Consider the following 14,518-nt stretch of genomic DNA (forward strand, 5'->3'; position numbering starts at 1 on the left):
AATCTTAAAGTAAAGTAAAAGAGTATTTTCTTAAAATAATACTACAATGTACATTTAAACACTATTTAACTTACATATAATAAAAATTTTATATAAATGATTCATTCAAATATTTAAATTGAGACATCTATTGAAATTTTTTAAAGCATATGTATACATTGAAGTTGCATATCACGTATTCAAACCAATTTATAAATGTAATAAAATAAAATATTTATGTAAAATATAACTTACATTTTTTACAAAGTACATATGCTGCGGAATATTAATATTTTATATTTAAATACAAATGCAGTTTTTCTGTAGATAAGTATATTTATACACTGTATGATATTTCCCGCAAACTAAAACACGAAAATGAAGTTTCCATAGCAACCAAAGTCCAACACAATGATATTAGCTTAGTTATTCTGCAAATATATTAACACTCAACGATGCTTTCGTCTCGAAATCAAACGGTGGCCAGCGAAAGGCAATCAAAATTTATTCAGAATAGGATCACCATCGTAGAAAAACATTTTGCAGAACTATGTAATGCTTTTGCTGTCTATGCAAGGAAGGTTGCAAGGTAAATAGTAATTCCCATTGATTAACCGTTCAAATATATTAATTTTTACAATGAAATAACCTTTTACATTGGGTTCAGACTCCGTGATGCAGGAGATGATGTATCGAAAAATTTAAAATTATATTCCGACAATGAAACTGTGAACAAGTCTCTTAGTTCTGGACTTTCTGACATCTCCGCCACATTATATGCAATTGAAGAATATAGAAATGCTCGTGCACAACGATTAGAAGTTAAGGTAATCCTGTCTATCAATACTTTTCTTTATTACATAAATGTTTGCATGATGTATTATAAAAGATTATTTCTTAAAAAAAAATAGGTTGTTGGACAGCTGTCACAGTATGAAGGAATATGCAGACATGTACGTACTGAAATAAAGCATACGCTTTCTTTAAGAGATAATGAAATATCACGGAAGAAAGCGTTGGATAGAGTGAAAGAAAGAAATCCTCTTAATCGTCAACAAATCGTAATGAAATTATCAAATCGCACCCAAGTATATTTTTAATGTCTGACTATTAACAATTACCTATGCTTAAAGATACAAGCTGAGGCAGAACTTCTGAAGGCATCTGGAGATATGTCTCGTACTGTCAAAGAGCTCGAAGAACAGACAGATTCGTTTGAGAAACAAAAACTTCAGAATATGTCTACAGTTTTGAAGAATTTCATTGAGATCGAGTTGGCTTTTCACACCAAAGCCTTGGAACTCTACACAGTAGCATACAGACAAATAAATAATATCGACAATGAAGCAGATCTATACGTAAGTAGTTCTTATAAGAAATTTCTTAGTGAGATTATTAATTACTAATACTATATAATCAATGATGGGGATTTAAGTTAAAACTATTTATGAACTTAAAATAAATCAACAGGTCTTTCAGCAATCCAGAGGAAATTTAGATTTGGTATATGTTTTATATTCATTAGATGCTGTGCATATATTTTATTAAATTGTATTATAAAAAAATTGCAAAAATTTAAATTTAAAAATAATTCTAAATATATATGTATATGTATATAATTTTTTTAATTTTATTTCCAAGGATTATCAAACACAGTTGCAAATGGTAGATGGTCAACAATCTCTTCAAAAAAAAGAAGGACTAGGATCAATTGCTTCACTTTTGGGTCACCAAGAAAAACCTCCCGAAAAAAATTCTGAGGTAGTTTTGTAATAAAATTAAACTGCTTTAGTGTTATTTACACATAAATTAAATATTAATTACTCATTGCAGTCAAAACACAGTGGAACTTCCAGTGAAAATAGTGATGACTATTCTGAAGATTCTTCTTAAAAATGAAAATATCTTCAATGAAATAATATTTTTATTTTGAAAGTGCGCGAGTTGCCAATTATAATTAGTGAGTGTTATTATCATAGTTAAAAATAAAGGAGGTATGTAATAAAATACGTTATACAAATTTTATTGTGTTTTTAATAATTAATGTCTAAAATAATATCAGTAGAATAAGAAATACAATAAGTGTTTAAATAATAATTATTAAGTATTGAAGCTAGTCAATTTTTATAGTAGAAGTTTTATCAGTCTTCGTTATACGCTCCGATGATAGTATCATTCAATGGACGACGATTGACTAGTAAAAGAAGGAGCATATCTCCAAATTACAACTTAAATTGCTATGAAATTCCTTAAGTTATTAAAAAATTCAATTTTTTTTTATTATCTGTTGATAATTCTATATAATTTTTTTATAATTGAATTTGTGTGTATGTGCTTGGGTATAAAATAATACATTTTGATAGATTTTAAGATCGAATATATGTGTTATATATATATATATATATATAATAAGATTACGTGTACATAATTAGGAATTCAAAATTGGAATAAATCAATAGACCACGGTACCGAGCTGTGCAAGGCACCACTTAAGTATTCGAAAATTCCTAGGTGCGAAAATACTTAAACAACTTATAGACGAGCCTTCGAAACACATGCGCTCGGGTAAATATTTGGCGTTTTATTTTTCGGAGCCTTCCACTCCCGCTTGAGTCATGAGATCGGAAATATTCTTCTCCAAATCGTCTATTCTATTGCCCATTTCGTCTATTCTGGTTATAATTTGATCAGACATTGCTTGGAATTTGTCTTGCATATTTTGTAGTAGTGTCTGCACCTGAAGTTGTGAGAAAATAATTATAATCTGAGATAAATTATTGACAAAAAAATCTAGTTAATAAAATTTAATAGAAATGTGGAATCAATGAGTAATATGGACACGGCGATTGATGTGTACTAACGTAGAGTGTCAAATCCTGCATGCCTTTTGGGTCTTGTGATGGAGAAGAGCCAGGAGCATTCGCCGAGACGGGAGATCCGGCCGGAAGTGCTGGTACGGCGCCTCCGCCCCCGACCCCAACCCCGCCCCCGCCCCCGCCACCGCCACCGCCCCCGCCACCGCCATTCACACCTGCCAATTCCGACATTCTCCGCAGTTACTTTTTTCAACCTCGCTAACAACTGACGGATCAAACCCACTCGCCGGCTTCCTTTCAAATGTCACTGAACTGATCTAAACGGGCTAAATATTACGCATAGTCCTTGCTTATTTGAATTATGTACAGATATAACTTATAGACTTGTTTGATCAATAACAGTCATTATTAAAAAACAAATATTTAATAAATCAATATCGTCTTATTTTCGATAAAGGTTTCTAAGTTACCGAATGTTGGCGATTACAAATATTTAGGCGTCTTTAATATTTAGATCAGTGGTTCTTAACCTGGGTCCGGTGAGTCAATCTCAGGGGTTCGGCGGAAATTCAGCAGAGCCAGGTTCAACAGCAACTCTTCAGAACAACAACGCTCTCGACGTTTTGGTGTCAACAAATGATCACGTACCCTGTTATTGCTAAGAAAGCTCTGGAGATTTTAATACCGTTTGTTACAACATATATTTGCGAGCAATCCTTTTCGAGGATGCTGGACATAAAAACGAAGAAAAGGAACAGACTTTGTTGCGAAAAAAACATGAGAGTGGCACTTGCCAAGGTAAAGCCTCGCATTTCTGAACTGATCTCTGAAAGGCAACAGCAGAAGTCACACTGATTTGCAGTAAATATTCATTATTATGTTTTTGTTTTTGTGTGAAAATCATGTTTTAATGATTTTGTTCTTTGAACACAGTGATGTTGACGCACGGTTCATTTTGTGCACCAGTAAAATATATACCTATGTTTTGAATTTGAAAAAAATCATATTTTATTTTTTCGATTAAGAAGGGTTCGGTGAATGCGCATATGAAACTGGTGGGGTTCAGTACCTCCAGCAAGGTTAAGAACCACTGATTTTGATTATAAATATGGGTGAATTTAAATTTGAATATTTTTGTAATAAACGATTTCCATTGTATGAGCTAATAGTGAACAACATCATTGAAAAGTTTGTACGTAATGTAACAAGGATCTCATTTTTTTAAATTCAAATTCAAATGTCCAACGCATAAAAGAACATAACCCACGACTGTAATGTGTAAGGAATCAAATCTTACATGTGTCACAAATCATGCGTATCCGAAGACACAATTCCAAGTATCGATATCGACCCATAAAATCTAACTATTTCCACCCCAAATATTGATGAGCAAAGCAACACGAGTTCATCACAAAAAATCTGGAATAAAGGATGACCTCGATTTCGTAACATGCGCTCTCATTCGATACATGTCACCTCTCGATACTAGCCCATGGATGACCTCGAATGTCCCTTATAAACAAAGAAATAACTCGATCATAACCATTTGGCATGCTCGAATTGGGACCACTACGATACAGCTGCCGTAATTGTCGAGATTCTGACCGGGACGTTTGAGAATTGAATGATAGAAGGTGCAGGTCTGTTACCGAGAGTTGGCGCGAAAAAATGCGCTTGTTTTATGCTGCGTACGGACCAAACCAACGACGATTTTGGGCCAACGTTTTAACCAGCAGGATAAAACCAGTAGCGTACAAAATATCGAAATAAAAATTAAATTTAAAAATTGAAATTAAATATCAAAATTAAAACTATTATTATTATATTAAAATTAAATTCAAATATCAAAATAAAATTATAATCAATATATTAAAATTAAAATAAAATATTGAAAGTTAAAACAGAACATGCCCAATTTAAATAAATTTTCGAGATTGACCTAAAATGAGATCTTCAACAATCACATACAGGTAATCCTCGACTTTTGTTTGTCGAAGATGTTTTGACTTACGAAGATACGCACTAAGATCGAAAAAAAATCAAAGAATTATTATTTTTACTTCCCCGTAATGCGCAGTTACTGAGAATATCTCATGTATTAGTATGGGTGACCGAGCGATGGTCACAATCCGGTGCGTTGTCGGTATATCAATCGAAATTTTTTTAGTCTTCAATTGTTTCTCTCGTCGAAATAAATCAATTAATTAAATCATTTCAGAGGTAAATTTTATCGGATAATGTCTTCAATTGTTTCTCTCGTCGAAATAAATCAAATAATTAAATCCATCTCAGAGGTAAAATTTATCGGATAATGTGTGATTATTAATTTTATTTCGATGAAAGAAAAAAAACCCTTTGACAAATCACCGACAGTTTTTTTGTTAAATGTTTCATCGATGGCAGAAACACAGTAGTATATCGTGACGACTTTTAATAAGAAATAACAACGAGGTTTTTTTCGCTCGTAATCAGAGAAATTATAATATTTCTCTGGTTGTAATGCGTATCGTCGTAATTCAAAACATTGTTGTAATTCAAAACATCAACGATGATCTAATTTTAGCTCAATCTCGCTCTTTAGCTTAATTTTGATATTTAATTTCAATTTTTTAATTTAATTTTGATTTCGATATTTTGTACGCTACTGGTTTTAAAAGTTGGCCCAAAATCGTCGTTGGTTTGGTGCGTACGGACCATTATGTCGGTGCATTCACACTGCATTCAATAATAAAAAGACGCTCTGTCTTTTTCGCGCGCTTTTGTGTGAGTACGAGAACGCGCCAACTCTCAATAACAGACCTGTACATCCAATTGAAAAACTCACGATTTCAACTACAAATGAAAAATTTTCAGTTTTATTTGGGATATGTAATGTGGATCCTTAGGGTAACCGCTGTTACATCCCCAGGATAACTGCCGCTACGAAAATCGCTCTCGCGGTTCCTGTCATACGAAAATCGCTCGCGCCGGTTTCCTGTCACACGAAAATTCGTCGCACAGGAAAATTGTACAGAAAACTGCCTAAATATTGCTCAACAAATGCTTTTTTATACGAGATTTGGGCAGTTTTGAGTAATATTTGGTCAGTTTTCCTGTGCGATGAATTTCGTAGCGGCGGTTATCCCGGTAGCGATTCACATTTGGGAAGTAATCACCGAACCGTCTACCGGACATATGATAACGTTGAGATTGAGGGTTTTAATACATATCAGATATACTTTTGAGTTTACTCGGCAGCTCAGTTCAATTCAATTCAACCAACCACGCTGAATTCACATCACACAACCTCATTTATGTATATATGTAAGTATTTACGGTTCGGTGATTACTGGTCACAAAGTATTCTTCACAAAGTCACTAAAACCTCTATAACGGAACATCTGGCAGCCGAAAAGTCCATCATACTAACGATAACTATAATACTATGGGGGATGAACGAATGAGACGGCTGGCATGTTGATGCACGTGCTTTATTTATAATACCTGAAGGCAGAGTGAGGTAGCTACTCTGAACACAGCCGAGTTGGTCCCCACTCGCAGGAAGGTGACCAAACTCGACCATGTCGTAAAGCGAGCCGCCACAATACTAACAAGAACTCCAGTGCCAAATATTGTGTATTCGCAATTTTCATGGCAAAAATTGTCTTTGAATAGAATAATAACCGTATTTACAAACCACATAATCGTAAAAAACGAAAGTCACAGGCTTGATCATCATCACCTATTACAAATGTTTCCTCTTATAAAGTAAAAATTACTCGGAAAAAATTTGAGTTAAACAGATAAGTATACAAAATATGTTACAAACACGAGGAAAACAACTTTTACGGAAAACGTTCGGGTACAATCATTTCCGATATGCACATTCATGAGAAATGACTAATACAAGTTTGTTGATATGGCGAGAAGCGGTGAGTCAGTGTATGCAAATGAATGTATGTATAGAAATGGTGAAGTATCGATGTAGTGTTGGGGCCAAAATTGTTATTGTGTGTCCATCGTTGGAGCGGTCGCCTTTCGGGCTGTCGAGTGTCGGTGTAGGTCGAGGGCGGGTCCCGTCAGCGGGCCGAGCTTTTTGGTCAGGAGTCGAGATAGTCGTAGTGGTGCGTGGGTCAGTGCTCGGCAGTCGAGGCCAAAGCCCAGGCCAGAGAGCAATCGTGGAGCGCAGGATGCGTCGCGCGGGGGCGGCGGGGGCGGCAGCGGGAGACTCTGCCGAGGAAAAGTCGCTGGTGGCGATGAGAGCCGTGGCCGCCCGCCCAGGCAACACCAGCTGCGCCGAATGCGAACAAAGAGGCCCCACCTACGTTGACGTCACCATCGGCTCCTTCGTCTGCTCCAGATGCTCGGGCCTGCTGTAAGAAACCCCATTCCCATTTCACACCCCACCCCACCCCACCCCACCCCACCCATCTGTCACTTGTCAACATCTCACATCTTTTGACAACCAGCTTGCCAACCTAACGTTTTCATTTTCAATTATGTAGCACAATCTTCAATCTTCTTTTGTTATTGTAATAAAATAATATGAATTTAAAAACACGTATATACGGCCATAGGAGACTTTGTTTGGAAAAATATATCATACATGAAATTAATTGTAATGCCTTTATAAATATATTCAAAATTATTACAATGATTTTATTTCAAAGTTAGATTAGATATTAAGTTTTTCTCGATGAAAAATAAAAAAGAGGACTATAAGGGGAGGTACCATTTCCGGTCAACTTAAAAATTTGAAAAAAATTCACGTCGTATCGATAATAATTTCAGTGACCGATATGTTTCTGTTCGATAGGACGAACGTTGTTCAAAAAAAAAATTCACTGACACATTTTTTCTAGATCATGAAAACGTGATCGGTGATCGATTCTGAGTTCGAATTAGTCAAAATCTCGAGTTAAAATTTTCGCATGATCACAAAACTTTATCTATTGTTACTACGTACATAGATAAAGTAAAAATTATAGACTCGTCATCTATTTCTTTTATAAGCTTGTGTAGACATTTTGCCGTATCGAGAACGTGAGTACACAACAAAAATGGGTATCAAGTCAACTTATAATGAAGCAACTATCTCATGTTATATTTAGCTGATAAGCATCGATTCCGTGATATTATATTATAACACTGTCGCCAGTACATAGACCTATCGGATTATGTTGAAATACTTTGGTAATACGAAGACCTAATCGTACCTTTTTCCTTATCGTATTACAGAACTGTAAATGTGTTTGGTAAATAAAACACTGTCGAGTTAATGAAAATAGAGAAAGTGAACTGAAATCAAATATGAGTCAAGATAAACTTTCACTTCCAGTCGATTGAAATTATCAATGCCTAATAAATATCCGTTTTTCTATGATAATTAATTTAAATGTACATATATGTAGATATTTTAAATTCATACGAAAATTTTAATTTTTAAAAATATAAAAAGTCAAAAGTTCTCCAGGTCAATGATACTGTGTATGGTCAGATGAATGAATGTGTGTAACTATGAATAGAAATGAATAGAAGCGTGTTCCGCCATTCAACAATGAACGACTCGTAGCCGAGATGTTTGATAAGACTGTGAAGTATACATAAAACTTACATTCACTTGATGTGCTAATTTTGTAACTATGTTTGCAGACGAGGTCTCACTCCTCCACACAGGGTGAAGTCCATTTCAATGGCAACGTTCACACCTGAAGAAATAGTCTTTATTAAAAGTAAAGGCAACGACTATTGCAGGAGTATGTGGATGGCGCTTTTCGAGGGCGAACAACCCAAATTTAAAGAAGAACAAAATCTAAAAGATTTTTTATCCGATAAATATGAAAAGAAGAGATATTATTTGGATTCAAGTATTAGTTCCGATAGACCAAAAATTGCCAAAGAGCCATCTGTTACGCCCCAAAGTTCTACGCCAAACGAAAACAGTATTTGGAGTAGCATTGCGCTTAAACAACCGGTCAAGATTCCTAATGTTAGTGCGAGAATATCTTTAAAAGCAAATGTGACCCCTGTTCAACCTATACTGACCAATCATACGAATGACTTTTCTTCCACTTCAAGGTGTGTTTTTATATCTAAAATATATATTCGACAAGTTATTACTAAAGACTACCATTTTAGAACTTAAATTATTGTATTTGTTTCCAGATTTCCTGTTGACTTTTCTAATGCTGAGATCTATAATTCTAGTCAATTGAACAACAATTTCAATGTTCCTTCTACACCTCCCCAAAGTTCATTTGCAGCATTTGATACGGTGAATGCGAATACTGTGTCTCGTAAGTTGCTTATTTTTTATTATGGTACATACTTATCTGTATTTATAAGCACACATGTAATTGAGTATATTTTTAAATTTTCAACAGCGGATCGTTATGCAGCTTTAGCAGACTTGGATATTAGTCTGCGACAGCAAAACCAGACTCAAAGTAAAGGTTCGTTATAGTCCAAATCGGATTCCATATTTTAAAATCATGTCTAAATTTGATAATGTATGTATATTGTTATTATTATAGATGAGAGCGCGAAACCTACAGCTTTTAATCCATTTGATGGTGGTAATTTTTCTAATGGTTCAAGAAATCCTTTTTATCCCAATACACAGGCCAATGGGAATTCCTTTAACCATCCTAATCCTTTTATTGTGAGTATACTTATAAGATTTTAAAATTTTTATAGTGAAATTTATAATTGATTTTAATAAATATTTTGCAGATGGGCCCCAGTATTACGCCTTCTGGACAATCGAAAAATCCATTCTTGTGATAGTTAATCTGCATCCTTAAGTGACCTTTAAAAGACTATAAATGCCTTATAAATGTTAAATATGAGTATTTTATTCTTTATAATAATAGTATATTTAATAACACTTATGCTTGTATCATTGTATATTTACACATGCATAGAGAATATATTTCTTGATTCATATTTTGTTATTAATAACATTGTAGATATTTTACAATATTGACCCATTATCTGTTGCTCTCTTTTTATATATATTAATCTGTGGTAAAATTGCCCAGTCAACATAATATTTAATTTTATATTGTATATGATCAAATTAGTCAATAATGCTTATTAAAAATGTTATACTTTTTCAAAATGTTTGTAATGAGAATGTTTTTATATTATTTATTGTTATTAATAAATTTGAAGCTTGTCACAATTCTGCACAACGCTTTTGTAAATAAATATTTATTTTTTATTATTTTTGAATCCACTTCTGTTTGAATTAAGTGCAAGTTTTTTTTGTTGATCATTCATTTAAATATAAATATTAAATTTTTGGCATAATGTACATAATTGTGCAATGAATTTGATCCTTTGTTTTGTAACATTGATACTTAATTACCTTAATTCAGAGTTGAAATTTTTTGGTTGAAATAGATGAGTTTAATTCAGAAAAAAAAACTGCAACGAATAAGCTCGTCATACATATAAATAGATTTGCATGTTATTTAAACCAAAACAGATATCTCTCGTTGTACTTTCACCGATTCATAGAATCCTTGAATGTAGTCAATCTGTTTGTAGGTCACTGTACTGAAAGTGGGAGATAACGCCGACCGCAGCTTTGCTTGTACATAAATAAGCACCATATTTTACTAAATCTATCATGTGTTTTACACTAAATCCTACAAAACTAAAACTTCAGTATATGAAATTATTACACTCATATTAGATAAGAAGTAGGCTGTGCTTGTGAGGCAATTATGTAAAACAGGGGGGGGGGGGGGTGATGAGATTTTTTTTCTATGTTTCATTCTAGTTTTGTACGACCTCAGCGTTGTACCGATAACAGCATCAAAGCGACTCATTATACTGTCTGCAAAGAAGTTTCGCTTCAAAATAAATACAAACTAAGGGCGAAATCACACAGGGAAGAATGGTACGTCGTGTGCTTGGCTCTCTGCTGTGTCAAATAGGGGATATACCGCCATCGATCACTGTCAAGCAAGGATAAAATTTTACCGAAAACACTCCAGGGGGTGATTTTGGGACGATGTGTGCTAGGCGTGTCTTGAATATTTACAAGGCATGCCACATTTTTTTCGCATGTTTAAAAGTATCTAAAAAACCAATGTGACACGTTCCTTCTGTGTGATTTCGCCCTAATGGATTTCTTTCATATATTACTTTGCACTATCAATATTATTCCCGCGTTTACTTCTATCTCTGTTTAATATTGCTGTTTATCTCAAAAATTGTTATTATTTTTATTGTCACTAATACTTATCTTGTAAGGAATCTAATACGATTTAGGCTATTTTATTAGTTCATTGATAAAAGTGATGAAATAGGAACAGTCTCAGGTGAATCATTGTAATCGTAAATGCAAGAAGCACAAATAAGAGTACTTTCAGCATAAATAAGAACACGTTTCGCATTTACTTTTACGTTATGTTTCGACACATTGTTAACACATGGCGTAGTAACGTATATAATTTAATTCTGCCTTATAGCGGAAACGAAGATATATTTTGAAGAATAGTCTCGGAGAGATCGTGTCCATCCAGCTTCCAGCCAGATAAACTCGCCCAGAGTCCACGAAGTCCTTGCTCGTTTTTCGTCTTTATTTATTTCCCCTATTTGATATGACACCATATTTATTATACCTGTTGGGTTTTTTTGAGATTTATAGATGTCATTATTATTAAATAGGTAAGAAACACAAAAAAGTATTGGGACGTATGTATAAATTTCAAGAACGTGCTTGAATACTGATTTTGACACTCGAGACATCTGTTTATATATGTATAGAAGAAAATTAATATCACAGTGAAGCGTAATAATTTGTTTTTGAGCGTTGAGCCGCACTGCTAAAATAAATACCCAAATAAGTATACATTTTTATAACTGAGTTAAGAAATGATAAAAAAAATCATAATTAAAATTTTTGACATTGAGAACAAGTGGGAAGATAATCGAAAATAATTGAGCTGATGGATTGGTAGAAATGATGTTGGCTGCCCTGCAAGTTTGACAGCCGAATCTCGTCTCGATTTGCCGATTGCTGTTGAGCTTGGGGCTCTTTTTGTCATAATGTGGGCTCGAAGTGGTGCTGTGGCGAATGCGGCGCTGCTACAAGCGCTGCGCCTTCCATCACATACTATCAATTCTATTCGGTTTCTATTTTTATGTTATTCTTGAAAGCATAACCTATATACATAACCTTCAAATTTTTGTACAAGGGGCTCGATAACTTCCGTTGTCTATTATAATGAATTTAAATCAGTGAATTGCAACGTGTATATCATATTTTTTTCTAACGCCTTTTTTAAATATATAATTAATGTTAGAAAAGAGAATCCCAAAAATATTTTCTTAAACTGATTTTCTTCAAATGGTATTTTATATATTTGTATTGATTGGTAATTGAATTTTTGATTGCGACAAATATATTTCCAGTGAGAGATAACAGAACCTCAATAACCAAAGCTGTTTACACTATGTATGTATATATATGTACATATATGCAGGCGCGGCTCGTGCATAGAAACTGCGGCGCTGCAGCACCCCCATAAAGCCGGAAAAATAATTCGACAACGACCCTCCGCCATTCATTTATGAATTTTTTTATATTTTTAAACGAAATATCTGTGAACCAACAGTCGAGAACACACAGTTGTGAGCGATTTGTCATGAACCAATCATCAGTGTGCGAAATGTCGGTATGCGAACATTCTTGAACGAGTTGTTAGTGAACGAAATATCCGTGAACGATTTGTCGTGACACCGTTGTAGAGATCATGAATGACTATTCACACTAAACTTGTTCATAAATATAATAGTACATTTTTTTAGGTATGTATTTCATGGGGCCATGACGCCAAACGGTTTTATGTGTCGGCTGAAACTTTAATTTTTATCTAAATTCATGTCATAATGATCATCTTTCGATTTTTACTCCCATTCTTCTACATAGATATCTCTTAAAGTGAATCTGCAATGGTTATTCATTTGAAAACAAAAGCAAGTAACAAATTAAATGTCGAGACTAACATGAGCTTAGTATTTGCAAAAACTCAACTGCGATATTTGGGCTGTTTGACGACAAGCAATTTCAACCACCTAATTAAATACGTACGAGTTAAAATTATATTGAATTATACATTATTATATTGCATTTTACTAAAAATTATTTTTTGGATTTGTTTCTATTAAAAAATCCTTTTTAAAATGTATTGTGGTCACTTGTCTTCTATAAAATAGGGTTGCAGATCATTTGGACAGATCATAGACTCGGGAATAGTTAGGTATCTGTCTTCTACAGTATCAAAATTTAATGTGATAAATCAAATTTTGTAAAAATCAGTATGTTATAAATTGAAGCAAATTAATTTAACATGTATTTTGTATACATTTTATGTCCCAAGAAATTGTATATGTTGAAAATTTACGTTGATTTGATCATCTCATGTTTATAAATTCCAGAGAATCGATTCTGTGCAATGCCAAGAAAATGTCTGTGTATGCGCCTTACTACATCGAACCAATAATTAAAAAGGAGGACTTGAATAAGATAATCGAAAATGATGAAATTTCTAAATATATGGGCGTTCCTGTAAAAGCTCCATTGGTGGATCAAACTAGCTCCAGTTTTAATAATGAACTTGTCCGGTGTGTAATATTTCACTACTCCTAAGATGATTATATACAAATTAAAGAAAAAATATTAATCTTTGATTGTATTATTCAAATGTATTAATCTGATTTTAGAAAGTTCATAAATCATATAATGGAAGCTGGTAACAAAACTTTGGCAAGAACACTTATGGAAAAAACATTCGAAAATATAAAACGAAAGCAAATTGAGAGATATCATTTGGCAACAGATCAAGAGAAAAAGAATGAAATTGAATTAAATCCTGTTAAAATATTTCATACAGCAATATTCAATTGCCGACCTATGCTTGAATTGATGCCGGTCAGAAGAGGGGGTGCTACCTATCAGGTAATAATATTTTTAAGTTAATGTAGCTTTACATTCTTGTAGTTTTCATTTGCGTATGTGTGATTTTAAAGTGGCTTAAACCAATTGAGGAAAATAGAATTTGTCTTTTATAAATCATTTAGATGTAATCTTTGTATATATCATAGTGAAATTATAATTACACTGACGTTTCAGTGAAATCATATCTACTTACATTTTAACTGGGTTTAGTTACTAATTTATTTATTTATCTTTATATGTATATATTTATTTAAACATTGTGGCGCAAAAGGATTTGTACTTGTAATGTGACAACGTTGCAAACTTTTTCCAGTAATTCAATATGTGGTTGATTTTTTATTATTAATTTACACAGTGCGTAATTCATTTCTAGGTACCAGTTCCTGTTAGAGACAATCGCGCTAGATTTCTAGCAATAAAGTGGATGATTGCTGCTGCTAAAGAAAAGGATTCCAAAATGCGTTTTCATGAAAAATTAGCTTGGGAGTTGATAGATGCAGCCAGTAATCAAGGCAAAGTTATAAAACGTAAACAAGATCTTCACAGGCAGTGTGAGAGCAACAGAGCATATGCACATTATAGGTATTTTAAATCATCATTATTTTTCATCAGTTAAGTAAAAATAAATTTAAATACACAAATAAAATCTGATTTATGTTACAGGTGGAGCTAAAATAGATATCTTCAAATTATCATATTGAAATGTTGCTTAGTTGGTTAATTTTTTCTGTTTCGTCAAAATAAAATTTTGTATATCAATACTACTGTGTAC

General features: G+C 33.3%; 4 protein-coding genes across 5 annotated transcripts; 3 read left to right on the plus strand and 1 right to left on the minus strand.

The window, feature by feature from the left end:
* Positions 1-389: 389 nt before the first annotated feature.
* On the plus strand, positions 390-2,002 carry Fam92 (CBY1 interacting BAR domain containing protein Fam92). 2 transcript variants are annotated; one of them, XM_077440920.1, is made up of 7 exons: positions 390-568; positions 647-806; positions 891-1,040; positions 1,113-1,337; positions 1,450-1,482; positions 1,621-1,740; positions 1,813-2,002. In XM_077440920.1, exons 1-7 carry the CDS (start codon positions 435-437, stop codon positions 1,870-1,872), a joined length of 882 nt encoding a protein of 293 aa, XP_077297046.1. In that variant the 5' UTR covers positions 390-434; the 3' UTR covers positions 1,873-2,002. The 2 variants fall into 2 exon arrangements, with proteins under 2 accessions (XP_077297046.1, XP_077297047.1); XM_077440921.1 differs by lacking the exon at positions 1,450-1,482 and having other exon boundaries at positions 1,813-1,996.
* LOC143918848 (heat shock factor-binding protein 1) lies at positions 1,989-3,104 on the minus strand. The gene is made up of 2 exons (XM_077440922.1): positions 2,841-3,104; positions 1,989-2,716 (listed from the first exon to the last, which is right to left on the minus strand). The coding sequence occupies exons 1-2, from the start codon at positions 3,024-3,026 to the stop codon at positions 2,561-2,563; spliced, it is 342 nt and encodes a 113-aa protein (XP_077297048.1). The 5' UTR covers positions 3,027-3,104; the 3' UTR covers positions 1,989-2,560.
* A 3,155-nt stretch (positions 3,105-6,259) lies between these two features.
* drongo (Arf GTPase activating protein drongo) lies at positions 6,260-10,010 on the plus strand. Its single transcript, XM_077441708.1, has 6 exons — positions 6,260-7,149; positions 8,427-8,852; positions 8,940-9,070; positions 9,158-9,226; positions 9,308-9,435; positions 9,507-10,010. The coding sequence occupies exons 1-6, from the start codon at positions 6,671-6,673 to the stop codon at positions 9,555-9,557; spliced, it is 1,284 nt and encodes a 427-aa protein (XP_077297834.1). The 5' UTR covers positions 6,260-6,670; the 3' UTR covers positions 9,558-10,010.
* A 1,705-nt stretch (positions 10,011-11,715) lies between these two features.
* On the plus strand, positions 11,716-14,507 carry mRpS7 (mitochondrial ribosomal protein S7). Its single transcript, XM_077441710.1, has 5 exons — positions 11,716-11,917; positions 13,227-13,412; positions 13,512-13,746; positions 14,120-14,328; positions 14,410-14,507. Exons 1-5 carry the CDS (start codon positions 11,835-11,837, stop codon positions 14,417-14,419), a joined length of 723 nt encoding a protein of 240 aa, XP_077297836.1. The 5' UTR covers positions 11,716-11,834; the 3' UTR covers positions 14,420-14,507.
* Positions 14,508-14,518: the final 11 nt, after the last annotated feature.

This window comes from Arctopsyche grandis, chromosome 11 (genome assembly GCF_051622035.1).
Source record: "Arctopsyche grandis isolate Sample6627 chromosome 11, ASM5162203v2, whole genome shotgun sequence".
NCBI lineage: Eukaryota > Metazoa > Arthropoda > Insecta > Trichoptera > Hydropsychidae > Arctopsyche > Arctopsyche grandis.

What these genes read in the sequence shown, in the direction of transcription:
- LOC143918848 (XM_077440922.1), bottom strand. Translation starts at nt 3,026, where the DNA reads ATGTCGGAATTGGCAGGTGTGAATGGCGGTGGCGGGGGCGGTGGCGGT. An exon ending in TGCAGGATTTGACACTCTAC is followed by an intron (nt 2,717 to 2,840) that starts GTTAGTACACAT and finishes TCACAACTTCAG; the next exon opens with GTGCAGACACTACTACAAAA.
- Fam92 (XM_077440920.1), top strand. Translation starts at nt 435, where the DNA reads ATGCTTTCGTCTCGAAATCAAACGGTGGCCAGCGAAAGGCAATCAAAA. An exon ending in ACAATGAAGCAGATCTATAC is followed by an intron (nt 1,338 to 1,449) that starts GTAAGTAGTTCT and finishes ATAAATCAACAG; the next exon opens with GTCTTTCAGCAATCCAGAGG. An exon ending in CTCCCGAAAAAAATTCTGAG is followed by an intron (nt 1,741 to 1,812) that starts GTAGTTTTGTAA and finishes TACTCATTGCAG; the next exon opens with TCAAAACACAGTGGAACTTC.
- mRpS7 (XM_077441710.1), top strand. Translation starts at nt 11,835, where the DNA reads ATGTGGGCTCGAAGTGGTGCTGTGGCGAATGCGGCGCTGCTACAAGCG. An exon ending in CATACTATCAATTCTATTCG is followed by an intron (nt 11,918 to 13,226) that starts GTTTCTATTTTT and finishes TATAAATTCCAG; the next exon opens with AGAATCGATTCTGTGCAATG. An exon ending in TTTAATAATGAACTTGTCCG is followed by an intron (nt 13,413 to 13,511) that starts GTGTGTAATATT and finishes ATCTGATTTTAG; the next exon opens with AAAGTTCATAAATCATATAA.
- drongo (XM_077441708.1), top strand. Translation starts at nt 6,671, where the DNA reads ATGACTAATACAAGTTTGTTGATATGGCGAGAAGCGGTGAGTCAGTGT. An exon ending in GACTTTTCTTCCACTTCAAG is followed by an intron (nt 8,853 to 8,939) that starts GTGTGTTTTTAT and finishes ATTTGTTTCCAG; the next exon opens with ATTTCCTGTTGACTTTTCTA. An exon ending in AAACCAGACTCAAAGTAAAG is followed by an intron (nt 9,227 to 9,307) that starts GTTCGTTATAGT and finishes TTATTATTATAG; the next exon opens with ATGAGAGCGCGAAACCTACA.